Source organism: Onychostoma macrolepis, chromosome 20, assembly GCF_012432095.1.
Source record: "Onychostoma macrolepis isolate SWU-2019 chromosome 20, ASM1243209v1, whole genome shotgun sequence".
NCBI lineage: Eukaryota > Metazoa > Chordata > Actinopteri > Cypriniformes > Cyprinidae > Onychostoma > Onychostoma macrolepis.
In genome coordinates this window covers 9,395,668-9,419,904 of record NC_081174.1, presented here as the reverse complement: position 1 = coordinate 9,419,904, position 24,237 = coordinate 9,395,668, and the positions used below count along the sequence as shown (strand labels likewise).

The 24,237-nt window shown below is 40.5% G+C and overlaps 2 protein-coding genes across 7 annotated transcripts in view; one reads left to right on the top strand and one right to left on the bottom strand.

Annotated features, from left to right (window-relative positions):
• ralgps2 (Ral GEF with PH domain and SH3 binding motif 2) overlaps positions 1 to 24,237 on the bottom strand; it is a 123,256-nt gene that overhangs the window by 20,709 nt on the left and 78,310 nt on the right. The gene's annotated exons all lie outside the window — the stretch shown is intronic.
• On the top strand, positions 665 to 21,536 carry angptl1a (angiopoietin-like 1a). Of its 2 annotated transcripts, none has more exons than XM_058756833.1 (5): positions 665 to 972; positions 13,264 to 14,154; positions 17,097 to 17,290; positions 18,488 to 18,758; positions 19,001 to 21,536. In XM_058756833.1, the coding sequence occupies exons 2-5, from the start codon at positions 13,365 to 13,367 to the stop codon at positions 19,186 to 19,188; spliced, it is 1,443 nt and encodes a 480-aa protein (XP_058612816.1). In that variant the 5' UTR covers positions 665 to 972; positions 13,264 to 13,364; the 3' UTR covers positions 19,189 to 21,536. The 2 variants fall into 2 exon arrangements, with proteins under 2 accessions (XP_058612816.1, XP_058612815.1); XM_058756832.1 differs by having other exon boundaries at positions 665 to 956; positions 19,001 to 21,535.

Genomic DNA, 24,237 nt, shown 5'->3' with positions numbered 1-24,237 from the left:
CTTCCACAGAAATCAGTCAGTCACAGATGAGTGAACTATCCCTGTAAGGATCTCGAGCTTTCTAAAGATCAGATACGAGCCAAACACACAAACATTCGTGACTGCACCCAAACAGCACTTTAGCTATGAATTTACACAAGAAAACAAGGGAAGGAGATTCTGGTGTCACTGGGCAGATTGTTCAAACACATGCTCCACACTCTGTCCAAATGATCCGCAGTTTCCTTTTTCCATTTTAAACAAACATCTTAGAGACATGCGTGGGAAGATCATCATCTATTCAACTTGTGCCGTCCTCTCAGGACTGCTGAAAGCATGTGCGTTTAGCGAGACCACAGGAAGGAACGGTGGAGTCCCGTGCTGCTGGGCTCTAAGCGAAAGCAGTCCTCTCCGTCTCCACATAGACCGCAAGCCTATTCTCCCTGAGTTCAGAGAGATCCCTCTCCCCCGCTTGCCGTCCCCTCCTCCTTCCCTGAAGAATGAGAGATTTGATGGGAGGTGAAATTTTAGAAGGGGTCGAGTTATTCTGTCTCTATTTCAGCACCCGTTACATCAGAGAAGGGGTTAGGCCCTTCCCTCCAAAAAGGAGAAAAGGAAGAGAGAGAGAAAAAAAAAAAGAAATCAGGTTCCCTCCATCCACCCCTCCCTCCCCCAACCTTCGTGAAAAACTAGAGTTGCTGTCCGAAAGTTCCTCAGTCTCCAGAAAGCAGCTGAAGGCTTCCAGAGCCATGCCACTGCCCCAGATCCCGTGAACCCTTGGACAGGAGCTCGCTACTGGGCTAAGCAGGGTCCTGGACACTGGGAATCCGATACCACAGGAGCTTTGAGGAGGAGGAGGCCTTAAAATCCTGGGATACAAGAGATGTGTGCAGCTTTAAGGACTTTTAGAGAGCCACTGGGAGAATAAGGAATCACGGAAGACGCCAAGGACCGGTGGACTCCAACCGAAAACAAAGGTCAGAAGACACCTGGGTAAAAGTTGCAAGTTCTTCACTCACTTGTTGTGATTTTTCTTTATGTAATTTCTCTGATATTTCACTCTTCATCCCTCAATCTGTCAGCAGCTGGAAGTTCTCCGTTTTTGTTTGGCACATGCCACTACCTGTACGTTCGCTGCTCTGTTTTCGTTTTTCTGAACAAATTCCTCCAGCTGCTGCCCTGTGCGCTCAGCCAGGGTACGGGTGGGCCAAGCGGTCTGGTCAAGGGTCATTCTGAGAGTTTGCATTGGATTACTTCAGTGTTCCTTCATAATCCAATGCAGGGAAGTAGGACAAACATCAAAGGCAGAGAATCTGTTTGTTTGCTTTTCACAAAAAGAGATGGGTGTTTTCTGGTCCAATTCAAGGTCATGCAGAAGGGGGCAAATGCATCTGGATGGGTGTGTTTGTTTGCTTTGTTAAGAGCTGCTCTCTCAGCACATTCGGAGCCTGATACTCTCACAGAGATTTCCACTGTGCTATCTAAAACAGCGTCGGCCACTCTGTGGGTTGTGTCTTGTGGCTTTTCTTGTACTACGAAAGCTGTATTTTGTGGATTGTGTCTTATTTTGAGGACTGTGGTTTGTAGATTCTATTGTAGAATGTTGTAGATGTTTCTTGGTTGCCTGGTGCTCCACATGGTTTCTCTGGCTGAAGCTCTTGGGAATCTGGTCCACTGAGCGTCTACCGTTCTATAGGGGATAAGGGACTCTATTCATAAAATATTGGTTTTAAAGAAAACAAACCTTCCAAGACAGAAGGTCGTTTTACGCTAACCACTTCCTCATGTAGAAACATCTACATTCTCACGTTGTGCACACACACACTTCTCTCTGGTTTGACAGAAGGCTAATCACAAACCTAGTGTGTTGTAGCACCATTACCCATAGTGCCCTGCTGCTGTCAGACACACATGAACAGCACCAGTAGATGGAAACTGAGCAAAACCAAATGTTGTCAATAAATGGCCACAAAAGCGATTAACACCACTGTGTAGGGGAACGTTCACAGAGGACATGATCTTTACGTGCATCATGTGACAATAAAAACTGTGAGTGTCCTGTGTGAACACATTATGAAGATAACCATAATAGCGAAACCAAACCAAACGGCTGAAATGTGAAGGTTAGAAAAATGTATGTTTCCTCCGAGAGTCATAAAGCTCACTAAAATCCGCTCATAGAAAAAGAAGCTGCTCCTGGACGAATTTCCATGTCATTACTCTTCAGAGAACATTCCGTGCTGAAGTGTTGGCACATGGTTCACCTGTAGCACATGTGAAAGGTCTTAAATTTCCAGTACGACTCCATCTTTTTGTCTTTCACACTCATTGTACAAGGAACATTTAGTAAAATTTTAGAAAGACACTGATTTTGGAAAGTGCATGAAATATCTGAATTGAAGATGTGACAGTCAAATGTGATGCTGAGTAAACAAGGGCCTTTTAAGGCTGGCATTGTTCATATTCAACGGTCAGTTCCTGTGGGTACTGGTGATGAATTTCATCTGTGATGTTCGTGTGTCATGGGCTTCTATAAACATATCCAGATACATATTTGTGGCTGTTAGATCATTCATTTAAAAACATCGAATGGAAAATACAACACATGAATTCTCAAGTATTTTTTCAAATCATTTCTGGCAGCAGAACCTTTGGTAACTGATTCTGCAACTAGATTTGCATTTCATGAAGGAAATATTAGAGTGTGCAAACATTCCAGCAATGCCAATTGAAGAATTCCTGAACTTTATTTTTTAAAAGTTCTTTAAAAGTATCCAATAATAGACAGCACATATAAAAATTGTCTATAAAACAAAGTAAAGTAAATGCAGAAAACTGAGATGAAGAAAAAGTAGTAAGTGGAATATCAATACAGCCTTGCACGTAACACCGATAAGAGCCAACATTGCTTCTCTTTCTAAGCGTGCTCTGTTTATTGTCTTTCTTTCGACAGGTTAAAACAGAAAAATACAAGCATTGCTTGTTCTCATCTGTGCCACTAAGGTAATTAGAAACATGTGGAGATGACTTCTGGCCTTTTGCAGATATACACACAGTTTCAGGATTTCAGGCTTCCTTCTTTTTTTTGTTGTCTGAAGCCACAATCTTCTCTTTGACAAGTTTTCCAAAAATGACGTTCTCTTGATATCTAAGCCCAGACTGACCTACAAGTTCATCTGCAACTGCCGTCGTCTTATTCACTAAAACAGAGCCCTATAAAAATTCCAAGCTAAATAAGAGAGCGATTTAGAGATTTGGGAAGTTAATTTGCGTTCGCGTTCCTATAAAGCTCCCATAAAGCTTTGCAGGAAAAAGCACTCATTAATCTGTTCAGCTGCAGTAATTCTCTCTTCGGGCTGGAACAGGTAATGATTTTCTAGCATCTGCCACTGTTTCTTTGGTAATATGTGGGCTTACCTGCGCGCACAGAGATCCAACAGACTTGCTGGAAAGAAGAGATAAAGAAACAGGGTTTCTGGAAAGTGTGATGGATTGTATGCTTGTTGAAGGTCACAGAGTCTTAATGTTGGTTGCTCGTAAGGTTATTTGACTGCTGTGTTCAACTAAGTGTCATCAAAATTAAAATGCATTTTGATGAAAGTCATGTGGTGCAACCAACATGCAGAAAAAAGGTCAATAAGTATTTTAAACTATTAGATTATCTGACCTTTTAATGATAAAACAAGGTTAGTACAGGATAGTAAAATGTCATGTGGTGCAACTTATAAAACCCCCAAAAACAATGGTATTTAAAAATTTGTAATTCCATATATTTGTAAACTTTTTACCTTTTAAAATGATTTTTTAATTTTTTTTTATTAATATGTGTAAACTTTTAAGGTTTTAAGGATTTGCTACTTTTACTTTACTTTTACTTTTTGCTGGTTACACTACATGACATTTCAGTCAAATTTTCTTGAAAATGGTCAAGCAAATACGAGTGCATTTCTGAGGAACTTTGACCATGTGTTTTAAACTAAGTTTATTTATTTTCTTTATATGAATATTCTTATCTTATCTGCGCAACTTTGTTCCATTGCAAGTCGTCTCTGATGCTCATATCATCTCAAATCACCATCCCTCACTTTGAGTGATTGACTTTATAGTTGATTTGTCAACGCTGTCAGTGTGATCTTCCCTCATGGCTGATTTAGCTTTACACAAGCAAACTGGAGAAAAAGTTCTGCTCTGTCTCTCATGACGTGCATGTTCCCACAATTTTAGCAAGTTTTGAGAGGAATAAAGCTTCTGAGAGGCTTTAAAAAGGGCTTGTGGGTGGCGATGAGGACCGAGGCCTGAGCCTTCCAAACCACGTTCAGTGAAAAGCTGCATTCTCTAGAACAAAACTGCTGCTTTTTCCTGCTCTCTTTTTTCTTTAGCTGTGGGCTCCAAAATCAATTAAAGTTCCCACATGCCCAGATCTCACTTCATAAATTTATTACATCATGCCCTGTTGGTCTCCATTCTGCCAACATTCATTTCCCTGGGATGGAAGGATGGATTGTTTTCCAATCTCCTATGACCTCTTTTTCCTCCTACCTTGGTCTTATGCTCTTCTTCCATTTTTCTAATTTTGCAAGCACTTCCTCCTGATTGAATAAGAGTGCGTCATATGTTGACAGTTCCTGGTTTTCTGATCTCAAAATGTTGAGCGACGCTCCAAATTAATACCATGCTGGAAACCGGGATCAGTGTGTGACGCATTTCTTGTACAGACTCAAGATAATAACAGAAAGCTGCTGTTTGTGCAGTCATGTTGTTCCAATAGCAGAAATTTCAAGAACAACAGCAGAACGAGAATTCTCTTCAGACTGTTTACTCTCGAAGCTTCTGATTCCAGCTGTTCTGCCTCCGCAACGTAACAAATTCATTACGGTCCCTCATTTGTCCCTCTGTCACCCTAACTGCTGTTCCCTTCTGCCCATTTCTCATGTTGTTCCTCTTTTTTTCTTTTTTCTCTCTCATTATGGAATATTTCTGAAGTGTGTTTACAACCGTCATCTTGGAAAAGTCTGACAGCCAGATGTGGAATCCTATATTAAAATGGAAAATACGTTCTCTTTCAAGAAAAACAGATAAATTCCAAATAACTACCTTTCAATATAGTTTTAGATCAAATAACCAATTTGTTTGTGTGTGTAAATGTATGTAGTAAAGCTGCAGCTACTGATGGGATGTGCCAGGTAGGATTGGAGTTGTCTGGTTTCTTAGATTGACTTTTATGAGTCCTCTTTACAATATCACACAAATGCTTGGTCAGAGTCGGAGCTTGTTGTGGACCACTATTCTGCCAATGTAATTGCATTGTTTAAATGTAACCTCTTGGAGACTCATCTCTTAAAATTTTATGGAGCTAGTTGTTGGGTTGACTAGGCTCAGATCTTATTTCCTTCATAGTTCAGTGACTAATCATATAAACTTCAAATTGGCCGTCTTGCATAAACAACCTCATTCATTAGGATATAAACAGGAAGTAGCCCTGGAACATGATTACAGATTTAGGTAAAATCAGTCACAACATGCTTTATTTAAAAAACATTTTGTTTGTCTTGGGATTTATTTGCTTTACAAATAAAATAAAAATCTTTACAAGCATTTCTCGCTCCAAGTCTTTCCCTGCCCCCTTGTCAATCCCCAAGGAGAACAGCGTTTTTAGTCGCTTCATATCCTTGTCTAAACTTTCCAGCAATAACCTTTTCTCTCGTAAAACTGCTCAAACTGACACTCAGCTTTCTGACTAATAAACTTTGCAAGAAAAATATGGGACTTTATGGTCCCATATCAAAGCTTTCTCAACAAGAGTGCTAACACCCTTAAAAAAACACCTTATATTACCCACTGGTTTCTAGTTAAGTGCTTAAACAGCTCTCAACTGCCCAATCAAAATTTGACATGAAACAGCTGACCAAATCCTTTAAAAAAAGCAAGTTAAATGCTGAAATCAAAAGACACTTGGGCATAAATCCCACAAAAACAAGAGCTCAAACTCTTTTACTCACTTCAGAGGAAGTCACAATAATGTCATGCCAGACACCACAGGCTGAAATGAAGAGTTGGGTGCTAAGCGAAGAGAAAGGCAATGAGCTAATGACTTGAGCTCAGAGCCAACCCCGGCACAGCCAAGGAAAAACAGCTCCTGGTGGCCCAAAAAAGCACACCGCACACAAGCAGGCCAGCCAGAGAGCAGCATTTGCCATTGTGAAATTATCCACCAAGTAACTTTAATTGACTGACTGGATGATTAGATGAATTGACCAGGAATAGTTTGGGTCTTAAAGAGTCTTTTCATCATCTACATGCATATTCAGAAGGTTCTTATAAAGCCAAAGCCATTAATGCAAAAGAACAGATGCTGATGTCAGCATTAGTTCTATGGTGTGTTGTTAAAAAGGCCAGACAAGAAGGGGCCATGCTGGACTCTTCAGGTCTACATGCTGGAACTACAAATGACACTTACTGTAAAGACATTAAGTACATTAGATGAGATAGTGATCACGTATAAATTACAAAGATGGAGCAATGAAAAGAGAGTGAGAGAGAGAATTGGCAAAGCTGGCTTCCAAGACACAAGTATAAACAAAACTCAGTAGCAATCCTTCTCTTCGAAGCTGAGCTTCTCAAAAATACTCTTGAGGAATAAAGGATTTTGGCAGCACTCTGTAAAAATATGGAATAAGTGAGACTTTATTACTAAAACAAATGTGTCCAGGCAAATACCCTTCTTCTGGGTATTTTCAAGATGTACAGTGGGTACGGAAAGTATTCAGACCCCCTTAAATTTTTCACTCTTCAGCACCCCAATATTGACAGAAAAACACAGAATTGTTGACATTTTTGCAGATTTATTAAAAAAGAAAAACTGAAATATCACATGGTCCTAAGTATTCAGACCCTTTGCTGTGACACTCATATATTTAACTCAGGTGCGGTCCATTTCTTCTGATCATCCTTGAGATGGTTCTACACCTTCATTTGAGTCCAGCTGTGTTTGATTATACTGATTGGACTTGATTAGGAAAGCCACACACCTGTCTATATAAGACCTTACAGCTCACAGTGCATGTCAGAGCAAATGAGAATCATGAGGTCAAAGGAACTGCCTGAAGAGCTCAGAGACAGAATTGTGGCAAGGCACAGATCTGGCCAAGGTTACAAAAAAAATTTCTGCTGCACTTAAGGTTCCTAAGAGCACAGTGGCCTCCATAATCCTTAAATGGAAGATGTTTGGGACGACCAGAACCCTTCCTAGAGCTGGCCGTCCGGCCAAACTGAGCTATCGGGGAGAAGAGCCTTGGTGAGAGAGGTAGAGAAGAACCCAAAGATCACTGTGGCTGAGCTCCAGAGATGCAGTCGGGAGATGGGAGAAAGTTGTAGAAAGTCAACCATCACTGCAGCCCTCCACCAGTCGGGGCTTTATGGCAGAGTGGCCCAACGGAAGCCTCTCCTCAGTGCAAGACACATGAAAGCCCGCATGGAGGACTCCAAGATGGTGAGAAATAAGATTCTCTGGTCTGATGAGACCAAGATAGAACTTTTTGGCCTTAATTCTAAGCGGTATGTGTGGAGAAAACCAGGCACTGCTCATCACCTGTCCAATACAGTCCCAACAGTGAAGCATTGTGGTGGCAGCATCATGCTGTGGGGGTATTTTCAGCTGCAGGGACAGGACGACTGGTTGCAATCGAGGGAAAGATGAATGCGGCCAAGTACAGGGATATCCTGGACGAAAAACTTCTCCAGAGTGCTCAGGACCTCAGACTGGGCCGAAGGTTTACCTTCCAACAAGACAATGACCCTAAGCACACAGCTAAAATAATGAAGAAGTGGCTTCACAACAACTCCGTGACTGTTCTTGAATGGCCCAGCCAGAGCCCTGACTTAAACCCAATTGAGCATCTCTGGAGAGACCTAAAATGGCTGTCCACCGTTTACCATCAACCTGACAGAACTGGAGAGGATCTGCAAGGAGGAATGGCAGAGGATCCCCAAATCCAGGTGTGAAAAACTTGTTGCATCTTTCCCAAAAGACTCATGGCTGTATTAGATCAAAGGGTGCTTCTACTAAATACTGAGCAAAGGGTCTGAATACTTAGGACCATGTGATATTTCAGTTTTCTTTTTAATAAATCTGCAAAAATGTCAACAATTCTGTGTTTTCTGTCAATATGGGGTGCTGTGTGTACATTAATGAGGAAAAAAATGAACTTAAATGATTTTAGCAAATGGCTGCAATATAACAAAGAGTGAAAAATTTAAGGGGTCTGAATACTTTCCGTACCCACTGTATAACTAAGAAGACAAAAACAGTACTGAGGATTTCTTTGATCAACTATAAAATGAAACCTGGGATCTTGTTTAACTGAGTTTTGTTTGTTCTGCAGTTTCCATAATGATATTCTATAGGGCTGTTTACACAGTATGTGTTATTGTGGTCTAAAGGCATTAGGAGTGCAAAGGAGTTTGAAATTTTTCAAATTTTTCTCACTTTTTTTAAAGAAGAGTCTTCAGCTCTCCCAGGCTGCTTTTTTTTTATTTGATGAAAAATACAGTAAAAAAACGTATCGTGAAAAATGAGCGCATTTACATGGACGTTCTTAAGCCGATTATGCTTAACCCGAAAACGCATGTGGTCATGTAAATTCGGTAACCCGTTTTCTTTTATTGGAGTAAGGTCATAAACGGCTTAAGCATAAACCGGTCGTAACAGGTAGTTTTTTTTGCCTCTTACTCCGATTTCGCGTGGCATGTAAACGCAATAGCTCGCTTTCTGTTGGCTTATTGAAGTGCGCATGTGTGACAGGAACGCATCAGTAGTGCAGATTTAAGTGCATCTAGACCGAGCAAACGCCTCACAGTAAAGAAAGAAGGAAATATATCACAAAAGCAGACTTTTTCATGACTAAGAAAATTATAAAAATGTGTTCTCATCTCGTGCAGCAGAAGTAGAAATGGTTCAGTCACAATGTTGCAAGCTTAATTTAACATCACAACTGACAAATGTATGGGATACTCTGATTCAGATACGCAAATTATTATATTTTGACATCACTACAGGGAAATAACCTGATTATTAATGAAGTCATGTAAACGCAGCTTACTTGCATTGTCAGGTTACTGATGTGCATGTAAATGGCAAAAACTGGTTATTTTAATAAGCTGATATTTGTGAGTTATCAGCTTCCTGATGTGCATTATAATCACGTGACACTGAAATGCTGAAAATTCAGCTTTGCCATCACTAAAATAATTAAATTTTAAAACACATTAAAATAGAAAAATGTATTTTAAATTATAATAATTTTCACAATATTACTGCTTTACTGTATTTTCCATCAACTAAAAGACTTCTGACTGGCAGTGTATTTTTAAAAGTTCAACATCTTTCAACTTGAATCATTGTCTTAAACTAGGCACTGATGGTGTGAGATGCTGAAAAAGTTGTAAGACTTGTTGCAATGTCAGTGACATCAATCTAGTACATATTTCCAAAGAAATAAAACCAGCACAGCTGGACGAAAGAACATGTTTTGATTTTGCTTTTTAACTATGTAAAAATGAGCTGACAATTTTGCCTGTTGTGTGAGGTCTTGCTTCTTTTTCAGTGTCTTGCGCATGAGCACTGTTTTTAAGACTATGTTAAGTTATAAGTTGTTAAACTTTTAAAGCACATCAAGATCTTTCCACTGATAACTTATGCGCTTCGCATTTTTAAACAGATGATGTTCATTGAACAGCTTCTAAATTCCGCCTAATGCAGAGGAACTGCTGGGATTTAGCCTTTGACAGCCACCATGACTGATGTTAGCATAGTCAAACCCAATGAAAACAAGAAAGCGAATTTAATGTTCATGTGCTACACTGGTCGGTGACATCATAACAGTGATACTGACTTCGTAAAACACCCGAGGAACCCAAGGGTATCAGAACAGTCTGGAGGCCGTTCTGGAAGCTCTGTGAATTATGGTTTCTAACATCACGTGAAGAGCCAATTGGCTGGAACAGTAGAGGGTCACAGCTGTCCATACAGCACATCAAAGCTACAGAGGATGATGAAATGAATCACGGGAACAGTGGGTTGACTGTATAGAGTGTGGAGATGTATGACTCAGATGGGTGGGGAAAGGATAAGGAGCCTCTGGGATCACCATAGAGCAGTGGTGGTACTAGGCCTCAGCCACAACAAGACCAAAGTTGACAAAAGCCACATTTAAAACCTAGTTACATTAACCTAAGCTTGCTAGCTAACTGATTGTCCCAGCTTACTGACAACTCCAGTGTGAGTGCCAGTGAAGAGTGTGAGACCTTGGGTTAATTCTGACAGCTCAGAAGAGAAGCAAACCAATGATACTGGATATTGTTATAACAGCTGACAAAATGTTAATATTTACATTTATTCATTTGGCAGACTCTTACTTTATCCAAAGTGATATTCAAATATACACTTTAAAATATACACAGATTGTGTGTTTCCTGGGAATCGAACCCATGACCTTGGCATTGGCAGTGCAGCGCTCTACCAGCTGAGCTACAGGAACTGAAAACTGGTTTTTGAACCACAAAATGTTGTTAAAGAAAAACAGAGTTTGTTTCTCATGAGTTGCGGTACAATAGTTCTCATCTTGTATGTATCCATGAGCAAACGCATACCTTAGCTGTCTATTACTATTCGATAGTGATGGTGAAATGTTGAGAGACTGTGTAATGGAGACAAACGCAGCCGTCCATTTTATCGCTGAAAGGAGGGAGAGAAAAATAAGCAAATTAGAAGGTAAGAGTTTTCCTCTCAATCCCTCAGGTTAGCATTCCGAACCACTGCGTCCTGAACCGTTCTGTTTTGGCGTGGACCAACATTCCCACATCTGTTCTGGATATGTTAGCTGCCCATTACTACGCAAAAGCCAAAATATTTTGAATTGTTTTTCCTGTGTGATTGTGAAAAATGACAGGAGGGAATCCAGTTGACTTAGTGTCTGTTGATAGCTAAAGATAATTAGGTTGAGTAAGTCAGGTCCCTGAAAGAGAGAGCGAGAGAAAGTGATGAAAATAGAGGCAGACACAAATGAAGACAAATCAGCATGTTTCTGGACTGCACAAGATCTTCTTTTCCCATGAAGTCAGGTTCAAGGCCAGGTGTCTTGTTTGGTAGACCAGCCAGAAGGACAATTATGTATGTGACCCACTTTCAGCACCATAGCCCAGATTTTCCTTAAAACCTTGTCTTACTCTCTTCTCACTTTCTAATCTCTTCACTCCACACAGCTTACTTCTCAAAGTCTGTAGCCTGCAGTGTCAAATTGCTCCACCATGTATGATTAGTTCAGCCCCGGCTAGGCTGTGCTTGACTGTGGCTTTTTCATTTCACTTTACGCTTTGAAAGAAAGAGTCAGACGTTTTTTAAACCTACCCCTAAGCACTTCAGGTTAGCTTTAGATTACTGACTACATCCAGTTAGAATCAGACAGTAGGACCTTCAAGAAAACAAATATGAAGTTAGAACATTAAGGAACTGTGGAGGAGAGCCAAATACAAACTCAATTTCAAATGTGGTACTTATGGTTCAGAGTAACACTCTTTTTTTTAACTCTCTACCAAATTAAAATGTCAGCAACACATTCTTATAGAGGCAATATGGTGTGACGCGGAGAGACAGTTTCACCTTTGTTATACACTATATTTGTGTAAGTACAACTGTACTGGATCTGCAGACACATCTTTGGTCTCGCAGCACAGATGGCAGAATTGCTGACTGAAAAATGTGTCTGTATAAACAGGGAGGGGGACCTGAGAGAGCACATCTAGGTATTGATGAAAAGCAGAGCTCAGCATGGATGGAAAGGTGATATTGGGATTAGAGGAGCCTAACGCAACTCCCGGAGAGTGCTGCTAAGCCAAATACTGAAGACATGCTGGGGTACTCCGAGTGGGAGATTGTTAAATATTGAACCCTGTAGAGTGGGATACACAGCAGGATGTTAGAGCACCTAGGAATTTGATCCCTTGAACCCTGGAGAGGCAGTGAAGGGGGTAGTAAGTTACAGAGCAGGAGGTACAAGGGTTGGAGAATGGTTATAGTCCATGCTAAAGATGGGTTTGTGTATAAAATGCCATGGTGATGACATCAGAGGAGTGACAAACTTAGCAAAGGATGTGAAGCATCTGGATATGGGCATGTGTTAATGGAGGATGTGAAGCATTCAATGTGTGTTTGATTTAAGTGTCTGAGACGAGACCGAATAGCACAGCAGGGTGTCTGTGAGAACAGCAAGGGTAAAGGTTGTACACCATGTTGAACTGCTAATACTTTATGGCAGAATTCCATTAAAGGGGTCATTGGAGGCAAAATTCACTTTACAAGTTGTTTGAACATAAATGTGTGTTGGAAGTGTGTGTACACATCCATCCTATAATGATAAAAATCCAACCACTCCAGCATCAATTTAACCAGCTTCTGTCATAGATGAAAGAGTAAGTATCTGAAGCATACAGCAATTCATATAAAAGATGATTATAGTATTTTAAATGACGACATCTGAGCTGCTGAAGATGCAGAATATTAAAAGTTACTTTCGTTTTGAAGGGAATGCGCCGATCCCAATCTGCCTAAATACGTCTATGTTTGGGTGAATCATTCGTGATCCAGCTTCATCTACAGAAGAATCTTTGCAAATCGCATTTCCTAATAAAATGCTAGTTAGCCAGTTTCGCCGCTAAAGTAAACAGTACTGCTCGTCACTTCACGGAAGAAAGGGGCGGGGTCAGCAGAGCTCATTAACATGTAAAGCAACATGGACTAGAATGGCTTGCTAAAAACAGAGCTGATTTTGACGGGGTAAAAAAGGTGTTTTTTTACACTACCATTGAGAAATTTTACCCAAAGTATGTTATAGACTTTTCATTAACACCCTAAAGAATCATATCAACTTGTGGAAAATGGGCATCCGATGACTTGTTTAAAACACTGAAGGAAACAAGACACTATTCTGGTCTTGTCTTGACCAATGACAGCCCTTGTGGTCATCCACTCTGCCACATGAGCTGCTGGGTAAAGGTCTGCTGTAGAGTCATACCAGAACATGCTTGGCAAAAAAAGCCCATTTTTTCCCCCTTCTTTCAATATTTCTCAGTTCTCATTTGTAGCTGTCAGCAATGTAGATTCTTTGTCACAGCCCCTTTGGCTTAGTAAACAGGAAATTCTTGTTGAGGTTAATTCATTCCGTGGCGCTGGTTGATGTCTAAATGGCCCTCTGATTGCTGATTGACAGCTGCTTTTCTTTCTCCTTGTAGGTGAAGCATTGGATTTAGCACTTCGCGGAGGTGGAGGAAGAGAAGGGTAAACAGAAGAAAGAAATTAACAAAAAGTAGGCGAGGTGATAACAGAAGCAACCATGAGAGACATAACATGGTGCATGGGCATCATGCTCTGCCTCTCCATCTGCTTGTTTGGCAAGAGCCAATCAGGAAATGCACTCACGCAATCTCGACAACGACGAGCACCTGCCGATGACTCCAAGAAGTGCTCCTACACTTTCCTGGTGCCCCAGCAGAGGATCACAGGTCCGATCTGCGCCTCTACCACCGGGCCCGAGCCAGACAAAGACCGGGTAACACGTATGGACATTGCTGATGTCCGGGAGGTCCTTTCCAAGCAGCGGCGGGAGATTGAGATGCTGCAACTAGTGGCGGATGTGGACGGGAACTTGGTAAATGAGATGAAGCTTCTGCGCAAAGAGTCTCGTAACATGAATTCCCGAGTGACACAGCTCTACATGCAGTTGCTTCACGAAATTATCCGCAAGAGGGACAACTCCCTGGAACTGGCACAACTGGAGAACCGTGTGCTGAACGTCACCACAGAGATGCTCAGACTGGCCTCCCGTTACAAAGAGCTGGAGCTACGTTTCGCAGGCCTTGCTGGCACAGTTAACAACCAATCTGTGCTCATCGCTGCCCTGGAGGATCGTTGCCTTCGTGGATATGGGCGTCAAGATCTGCCCGCAGTTCCGCCGCTGGTGCAGGTGGTGCCAGAGAGTATTCCAGCAAACAACAATCGCTTCACCAATGAGATTCAGAGAGACCACAACAACAGAGCCTTTCCTAGAGGATCACGAATGGATGCCCCAACACCCGACCCACTGGGAATCCCACCACCGCCACAGGGCACCCTTACCTCAGATGGTAAGTGATCAGGGACTGTATAGTTGACAAGTGTAGGTTTGGTGTGTAGATTTCCACAATCTTAAATCACAGAAATTCCACATGAACATAAATGAAACGTTTTGCAATTGACAAGTTCTATGGATTAACAATCTTAGGGGAGTTACAATGCCAGGCTTTCAGGGGAGATGTGGTCTCTCTATGCTACCATGCAACACAAAATGTTGTAGTAACAACCCAGCAGTTACTATACATGCTCCAGTATGTGTAGAGAAGTAACTTATGTGGAGGGCGCAAATTTGACGGCTCATGTCTTGTTCAGATCCCACTTCCCATTCACTTAGTCCACATCTTGGTGACATAATGCCTCATAGATTGTTAAACAGCAGTCTTTTGTGGGGCCAGTATCACTGTGGGCTCTGCAAAAGTTTCCATCAAGGGTGTATAGCGGCCGCGAAGGAGGTACTTCTGAAAACTAAAATAACAAATGGAACACTGTACATCTGCAGTGCCATTGAAGGTGTTGCATTTCCCCTGGTGGCACTACGTGTTTCCTTTAAAAGTGGCACTGAGCCCTTATCCTTCTAAAGCATGAACACACAGCCGAGAACAGACTGCACAGTGTTGTAATGCAATAAGTTACTGAGACAAATCTCAGAATCCTCCATTCCGCTCCTGCAGAATCCTCTCTGGCAGCCCATGAAAACAAAATATGAGCTCATGGATTCCTCAGTGCACACGTGAAAACATGCACCCACACAATCCTCCCGGAAAAATCTGAAGTAGATTAAAGAGGGTCAGAGAAGAGTGAAGTGGATGAACTGTTAGTCTAAGCTTAAACTGGGCTTCTGTTTGTCTTCTCCATAAATGCATCAAAATGTATTTGCCCAGTAAGTAGTGACGTTACACATAAAATCAAGAATATGCAACAAAATCTACAAGATACCCTATTCAAACACTTAACCAGCAAAAACATTTTCCTCCTCTCATACACATGCAGGATACTGCCACTGCCTCTGTCAAGAAATTTAAACTTGAAAGCAGTTTCCACGATAATGTGTTCTGGCAAAACATTCGCTAGAAAAATGGGGCAAGCAGTTGTTATGACAGACAATGAAATCGTTAGACAGACAATGAGACAAATTCAGTTTCTGTATTCAGGTCCACATTCAAGCAGTCACTTTCAAGACCACATTCCTACAAAGGTTTTACAGGCATGTAACTGTCAGTAAAAGGCAATACCATAAAACACAACTTTACTGCACACACACTGGACTACATATGAAATACAGAAGGGGAATGATGTGTGTGTGTGTGTGTGTGTATTGGAAAGGAAATGTGTGAGTCTATTACTTAAAAGAAAGTCATAAATTTTGTAATTTGAGGGAGAGTTGAACCATGCTTATTACGTGTAAAGTTACAAAGGCACAAGCGCAGCAGAAAAACAAAAAAAATCTGACTCATTACATTACTCTAACTGCATGAACACAATGGAAAACAATTTTCCAATTTTGACTTTGTCAGGAGAAGCACTTGCACTTCGTAAGACCCCACACCTGGCAGGCCAAATAATGGACACGTGTGAGTGTGAGATGGTGGTGTTGGACAACAGCCTTTAGCTTTGAGTAGGCGTATAAATATCACAACCACCAACCTCTCCAAACACAACCTCCATTGGTAGCTTTCTCCAATTCCCTTTCTCTCTTACTTAACCACACTTCATAATAAACAATCTCCACTGCTTATCCAGCAGATCTTCAGTCTCAACCCAAGACTTAAACTATGATAAAATCTCTAAGTTCCTGAAGTAAATAGCTCCAGAGTCCAGCCTCTCATGCGGCAAAGGCAACTCAATAGGGTCCGATTCTCTCGCGACTGACCACTAATGACAGCTCAGTGTAGCCCACTTCGCCCAGTACATGGAGAAGTACAACCGCAGCTGACCAAAGCAAAACACTCTTATAACCTCTGGGGTTGTACAGTACTACTTTTTTTGGTCAATGAAGATGTATCATTACTGAAAAAACAGAAGCTGCTCAGAGAGTAGTCTTGGATGACTCTAAGATGCAGTTCTGTTTGAGGGTCCTCCTGGACCGAAGCAGAGAAAACGCTCACTCTGCCGATGTCTGCCGCTCGAAACCTCCCGGCACAATGCCTGTCTGTATAAGCTCAATGGCTGTCATTCATGCACAGGCGGTCAGGGCCACGCGGGGACCTGGCTGGTTAACGCAGCTGTTTCAGCACAGCTAGAGCTACTGAAGAACTTCCTCTCAACACAGGAAAACTCCTCTTATACAACACACCAACCATACCGCCCAAAAGGGCCTTTGGCAGAAGGGAATCTCTCTTTCTTCCTCTCTACATCTCTGGCTCACCCCTATATGACTGATAATGATTTTAGCTTAAGCTCAAAGTAAAGAGGAAAAAGAAAAATGAGCGGAAAATAACCAAAGGAAGAGGGACTCGCACAAGGCTTGAGCTGGTGTCTGGGCATGGTAACTTCATCAGGACAGACCTGGGTATTTATCTTTCAGCCAAATCTGGAGTGCTGGGAGATCTTGTACTCTGGGCAGAAGACCCTTTAATCTTGTTATTACTGACAAAAATGCAGTTTTTTTTTTATATTGTTGATAACAAAAACGAGAAAAATACTGCTGATGTATGACAATATGACAGAAAGGCCAAATATATTAAAGGACAAGCATTTTTGAAGAAAAATCTAAAAAGAACAATAGTTTCAAATATTCCAATCGACTCGCTTGAGCTGCACAAGTTTAATCAGATACACGGTAAACACAATTCATATCTGTACAAAATTATGCAAATGTACAAGAGATCCAGAACTAATTTATGTGCTAGTCACATTGTGAATGCAAACTGTCCTTATCAATGTCACTGCATTGGTCCAGATATGATATACTGGAATGAGAAACCCAGTTTTCTTTTCTCGCTGACTTCCTCAGGCCCATTCAGAGACTGTTTCCATGTGCGGCAGGCGGGACACAGCACCAGTGGGATGTATCTGTTGAAGGCAGAGGGCAATGATAGACTGATTCAGGCCTGGTGCGAACATAAATTAGACAACGGAGGCTGGACCGTTTTTCAGCGAAGGAAAGATGGCTCTGTCAACTTCTTCAGGAACTGGGAGAACTATAAGGTAAAGGCCCACAACACACTGACCAGAGTATGCTGCAGACTAACAGACATCCAAAACTACAACAATCAGTTAGCAGTGAAGTCCTCTCTTTCCTGAATGTTTATCTAAATTTAGTAAGTGTAAACTTCTGATAAGAAACAGGGAAAATCGGGAGACAGCCACAATGTCTGCATTTACATAACTGCTCCACATCCCAGTCGTGTGAGCGTGTAAGTGAATTAGTAAGATAGATGGAATGTGTGATGAGATTCCCAGTAAGACCCATCAGTGATTTACTGTAGGTCAGTGGTTCTCAAGACTTTTCAGGTCAAGTAACACCACAGACGTTTAGGGCAAAAAGAACGATATCCTTCACCTTTGTCAGTTGACCCTTTTTTGACACCTGAATTCACCTGGAGTATGTATTAGTTTTTAGATTTGTTTACATTGAGTATTTGTTTAATTAATTTTGTTTTTCTTTACCAAAGTAACAAGAAAATGATTATTGGTTTATTCAATATTAGCCAGAGGATTGAAAATATTAGTGCATGGCAACAGACCATAAGTTAGAAGTTATAGCATTGCTTCATAGTATTGCATACTCTTACTACAGTACGCAACTATACTAGATAATACAAAGATACGTTTAAAAAAAAAAATCCAACCTATGAATTTCGTAACACATTTTCTTCAGCATTAGGGCTGAACAGAAATAAACATTTCCCCTTTAGTCTAGGAAACCAAATAACTATAGCTGTGATATATAGGAGGCTTGTAGAAACAAAGCACATAATTCAATCCTTTTCCAAGAGCAATGCACCGAAAATGACCCTTCTCCCCCTGTACACTGCTGAAATCAGTGGAAAAATCCAGTTATGCCTTTATAAAATAGCTCTCATGTTCCCTGCAAAGTCCGTCCTGGGAGTGTGACTTCACCGATTTAGTCAAAGTTAAGTGTATTCACTTGCCAGATGAGTGAATTGTAACTTCAGAGTTGAAGGCCTACTACAGAAATATACCTCAAATCCTGCTCAGTGACACAAATGAAATGAAAACAACTAGAATAACTGCACACAGTTGGGGAAACGCATATAAATCCACTAAACACGCTCAAGACTTAGATGAACTATTTCCATTGGAGAAAAGATCAAACTTCTCGGTCACATACTCTGTCTCTATTACGGTTTCTCTCGTTCCCTCCCTCCTTCTCCCACACAGAAAGGCTTTGGGAACATAGATGGAGAGCACTGGCTGGGCTTGGAGAACATCTATAATCTAGCCAAGCAGGGGGACTACAAATTGCTGGTAGAGCTGGAGGACTGGGTCGGAAAGAAAGTGTACGCAGAGTACAGCAGCTTCCATCTGGAGTCTGAGAGTGAGGCCTTCAGGCTGAGACTGGGCACCTACCAGGGCAATGCAGGAGACTCCCTCACAAGCCACAATGGAAAACCCTTCACAACGCTTGACCGGGATAAAGACGCCTTTACAGGTTAGATGCTAACAGACAGTTAAAACAGGGCAATTGCTGAAGGAAATGGCAAACTGTCCATAGCTATAAGGGTTGGGTAAAATACAGAATGTAAGAATTGCTTGGTTGCTGTTTCTGGTTGCTTAGACTAGTCTTAAAAGTTCGTCATCCATTTCAAATCGGTTCCAACAAGATTGAAAGCTTCTAAAGTGTTCTATCATTCCAACTCATTGCATTCTCTTCTCTATCTTCTTTTATGCCAGGAAACTGCGCTCATTTCCACAAAGGCGGCTGGTGGTACAACGCTTGTGGTCAAACTAATCTGAACGGCGTGTGGTACTCCGGCGGTGTGTATCGCAGCAAGTTCCAGGATGGGATCTTCTGGGCGGAGTATGGAGGCGGGTTCTACTCGCTCAAATCAGTCCGTATGATGATACGGCCAATAGACTGAGGTTCACCCCAGGACCTCACCCGTTTACCAAACCCGATCGAGTCTAAATTGCTTGAATGTACTCATAATTCACTTCAGCACTTATTTATAATCACACATTAATGTTTATGAGGACTGACATGTATAGCACAGTATAGTTGTCACTGGTACAGCACCGATAAAAATCCTGAAAAGGAGGAGGGGAAGGATATGAGTTTCTCCAGACTGTCCTTTGGTCAATCCAAATGCAGAGAAGATGACCTAGTAAGAACTAGAAGTTGGATGACAACATGGTCAACTTCGGCATCTCCTGCTCTTCTCCAACTCCTACATTTTTCTTCACTGCTGTCCATTCCTTCTGACTTTTCCTCACTTCCTGGACTGATCACATCAAGTCCTCCTTCACAGGTTTTTAATCAATCAAAGATCTTCGCAACTAACCAGATTTTGGCCTCTGGCTTTGGAGGCGTGTCTGTAACAATAAGGACTGGCACTGGGCTGAACTGTTCGCCAGGCCCCGTCTGCATTCGGGGGTAATGTTGGTCTGTAAATATACTTTATGTTTTATATTTGTTCATTTTTGTAAGAGTTAATTTAAGGACTCACCTCCAATTCGCATTAATCATTTGTTATTTATATATCAGTGATCTGTATTTATGACAGTTATAATCCCCCAATCATCTATTATGATGTACCATTGTGCTTTTGACAAACTTTTGTATAATTTTACCAACAGAGAGAGAATATTACATTTGACTCCAGGGTTGTAATAACCATGGGAATTGAAAGGGACATGTCCCCCAACATCTATCTTAGAGGTCAATAAGTATGCATTTTTCATAACTAAATCTTAAATTCAGTGTTATTTTCTTCATATGACGACATTTTCGATTGAAACAAGATATTCAGACAAAAATGCAGGGGTGAACTAGATTCCATTTACTGGGAGTTGAGTGGATTTTTAAAAGTGGATGTTAAATACCATAATAGAGCCAAACCAAATGCTAATTTGTTAAAACGATTGTCAAGCTTATTGAATACCCTGTGCAGTCTAAATGATGTCAGAGATATAGTTGTTCCAGAGCAAAATGAGCAAATCATTACATTTTAAATTAAAGATTCAGAATTTAGAAATTGGCCTCCTTTTAATGAATGAGTTTGAATTTGAAGTTAATTGGTTGTACCAAACAGAAAGTGAACTGGAATTAAAGGAAGTGGAATTTATTAAATTTTTTTATTAATTAATTATAAATAAATAAGTGTAAATATTTGTCTGTAAGGCCTGTAAATAACATAGAGGGCCAAGAGACTTCTTTTTTAATAACTTTTAGACATGGCTTTACCAAGTATTTTTCTTTTGAATAATTATGAAAGTAAAAGGGGTCAGTTTTGATTTTTCATTTGGTCATTCAATCTTCAATATTTGGTTACACCACTGACTGGCTCACAAACACACATGCAAAACCGTAAAAAAAAAAAATATATATATACTTTGAACTTTGTAGAACTGTTGAATTTATGCTAGACTTCCCTCATAAACATATGCATATACAGACACAAACATACTCGTCTCTGTAGTCTCTGATGGACTCTCATTGACAGGGGGCAGACACACTTATGCCTGAATGTAATTTTGGTACGAACTAAGATTTTGTGTAAATGATCTCTGAATCCACTCTTAACGCTGCTCCAACACTGAATAAAACAGCGTCCAAAAGTCTGGTTGAAACTTTTTTGCACAGTACATATGGAGTCACAGCTGGTTTGTCAATTACACAATTGATTTTTCTGCAATATGAGCAGGAGTATGTGTGTAAGTGAGTGTTTGAGACCGAAAGAAACAGAGATTTCATGTCAAAAGTATGCAGACATGTGAAAATGGGAGGACTACAGCACATAGAGACAATGAAAAACACATTTCTGCCATCCAGTCACGAATGGAGGCGAGAGAGACCGAGACGAGAGAGAGAGAGAGAGAGAGAGAAAGAGAGGGATCCAGAGGGAGGGAGAAAGAGATGGAGACAAAGAAGCAAGACATTCCTTCCATATAAAGTGCTTAGGTTACAGCTCCACAAAAGTGTATTTCATAAAAGTTATGCCTCCCTGTTCCCGGCTTCCCCAGCGGGACTATCTTTCAAAACGTCCTCGATCACTCACAGCCAAGCATCTAATTCTTTCGGGAGAACACGGACACATGCGCTCATAGAGGAGAGAAAGACACATGTAGATGAAGTTTTGTGAGCGGCCTGAGCTCTAACACGTTCTCTAAAGAGCTTCCGTCTGTTTCCCAGCATGCATCTCCCCATGGGAGACAGATCACAGGCTTCACACTTGCACGCACGTGGCACATCAGAGTAAATACTCAAACTTAGACAACAAGTGCAGTCACAATCCGGTCATAAACTTGTTTTTTGTCTCGTAAAAGCTTTCGTTGGATACAGACTGATGACCGCTAAAATCATCAGCTGTGAAAGTGGTAGATTTAAGTTTTGGCATGTCACAGGCTGTTAGTTTCTGAAATCCCATTGCAAATCCCATTCTTTACTAAAAGATGCAATGAATTATGAAATATAAACTCTGGTCATGATTGGGCTTGATCCAGTTCAGGGTTATCATCATCATATCAACTTAAAAATGATCAAAATATTAATATTATATTCATATTAATAGTATATAAATCATACTAAAACACCACCAATCCAATTTTATTTTGATGTGATTAATCACATTTAAATCATATTTATTCAAGATGTTTTTCACAAAAACATGACATGACTAAAAATTAAACAACTTAAATTGAAAACTGAAAAATTCCAAATTTTACAACTGATTCACAACTTTACCACTGAAAACAGGTCCTGAACAGACATGCATGTGTAATTATTATGAAAGAGTATTACTATAGTAATTATGATTAGTTCTTTAATAATGCATTCAATGGTTTCATTGCTAGATCAATGTTAAAAAGTTTCCAACAGTATCAGCTGACCCCATGTGAACTTTGCAGTATGTGGGTTGATAGGAGTTCCAGACAGTCTCTCTGCAGGAGGTACTGGCATTATATGTGCATGTATGTATGTATGTATATGTGTATGTATGTGTGTGTGTGTGTGTGTGTTGTGTGTGTTGTGTGTGTTGTGTGTGTTGTGTGTGTTGTGTGTGTGCTGTGGTTGTTGGCGGCCAGTGGGAGAACTGAACACCTGTCAGCATCCAATCCAAAGGAAAACAAAGATATTACAACCGTTTAGCCGAGGACGGTCAGATTACACACACACACACACACACACACACACACACACACAATTACTTATCTTAATGAGGACCACAGCTGTCTGTTTGTTTTGTTTTTTTAATTATGAGCACTGCAAACTAACCTTAACCCAAACTGCACTTTTAAAATAAACAACATTATTTAAATGTTTTTAATCAGTCAATAGGAAGCCGTGTCAGGTTGTTTCTGGGGACATTTCCTCAAAGTACACACACTCCAGAGTAACAATGGTTTAGATCAGTGAGTATTCACAAGCCCCACAGAATCAGTCCAAGCATGCACGCACACACACACACACACACACACACACACACACACACACACACACACACACACACACACACACACACACACCTATGTGCATCCAGCTGGAAGCTTCAGTCTAACCCAGTGTTTTCAGTAGGGAAATCCTGTTATTACAAAACAGACAAACCACTTGGACACTGACCTGTTCCTTTACCTCATCTTCCTCTCAATAGCCTTCCAGCCAGTTTTTCTCACATTCAGACTGTGATGAAGCCGTCTGGATGCAGTCAGAGCCCACCCCCCCACCAGAGCGCTTTCATAACACACCACAAATCACCGTCTCTGATTGCCAAAGCAGAAGTGAAAAGACCAAAGGGAGAATTCACCCACAATGAGTTAGCGTCATTGATATGCATAGTCTGTGCAGTTTTGGCACCAGACTCACTAAAAGAATTATGAAGATCAGGCACATCATTTGCATGGGACAATGGTACATCTTGCAAGCCAGGTCTGAGTGCTAGGGTGTGAAAGATGCAGCAGACTGCAACAGTCTGGTGTACTTTTCTGGGACTGTACAACATCATTATATACAAAACCAAATAAAACAAAAAAAACTGATCAAAAAGCAAAACCAAACAAAAGAAAACAAAGACATAAAACAACCCAACAAAACAACAAAAAAGAAAACCAAGACAAAATAAAACTAATAATGCAAAACAAAAACAAACAAACAAAAAACGACACAAAACAAAAATGAGATAAAACAAAAAACAAAACAAATCAAAAACCATAACCAAACAAAAGAAAATGAAGACATAAAACAACCCAACACAACGAAAAACAAAACCAAGACAAGATAAAACTAATATTTAAATAAATCAAAAACCAAAACGACACAAAACCGAGGTGAGATGAAACAACAAAATGCAAACAAACAAAAAACGACACAAAACAAAAAACAAATCAAAAACCAAAACCAAACAAAAGAAAATGAAGACATAACAACAAAACAACCCAACATAACAACAAACAAAACCAAGACAAGATAAAACTAATAATTAAATAAACCCAAAACAAAACAAAACCGAGACAAGATGAAACAAAACAGGGAGAGGGTCCAGCATCCCCAAAACCCTGCACAGGATTTAAGAAGATTATTAAAAAAGGGGGGATTACTACGAAATGATTATGTAATACATATAAAACAATGCTGGGTTGTTAATAATAGCTACACTGCAATATATATGACTATTGCAACATAAAACAAATATTATACAAGATTTTGGTCATACCGCTCATCCTTAAATTATACAGCTGTCAGGTGAGAGGCAGGATCTGCAATCATCTATGGAAAAGACACTTAATCCATAAAAATCAAGACAGATGGACAGATAGACCGATAAAGGGAGGAGGGGGTAACAGGTGAAAGAACATCCAGCAGGTCAAAAGAAACTGTTTCAGTATTACGGCCAAATCTGAGAACACAAGAGATCCTCCAGTTCTCTGCCTCAAATTCCTCAATCTTCCTTTCACTCTCTTATTTTTTTTACTTT

Bases quoted from the DNA above. Each gene is read 5' to 3' on its own strand.
- angptl1a (XM_058756833.1), top strand. From the start codon at position 13,365: ATGAGAGACATAACATGGTGCATGGGCATCATGCTCTGCCTCTCCATC. The intron at 17,291-18,487 runs GTAAAGGCCCAC...TCTCCCACACAG, and splicing joins GGAACTGGGAGAACTATAAG to AAAGGCTTTGGGAACATAGA. The intron at 18,759-19,000 runs GTTAGATGCTAA...CTTTTATGCCAG, and splicing joins GGATAAAGACGCCTTTACAG to GAAACTGCGCTCATTTCCAC.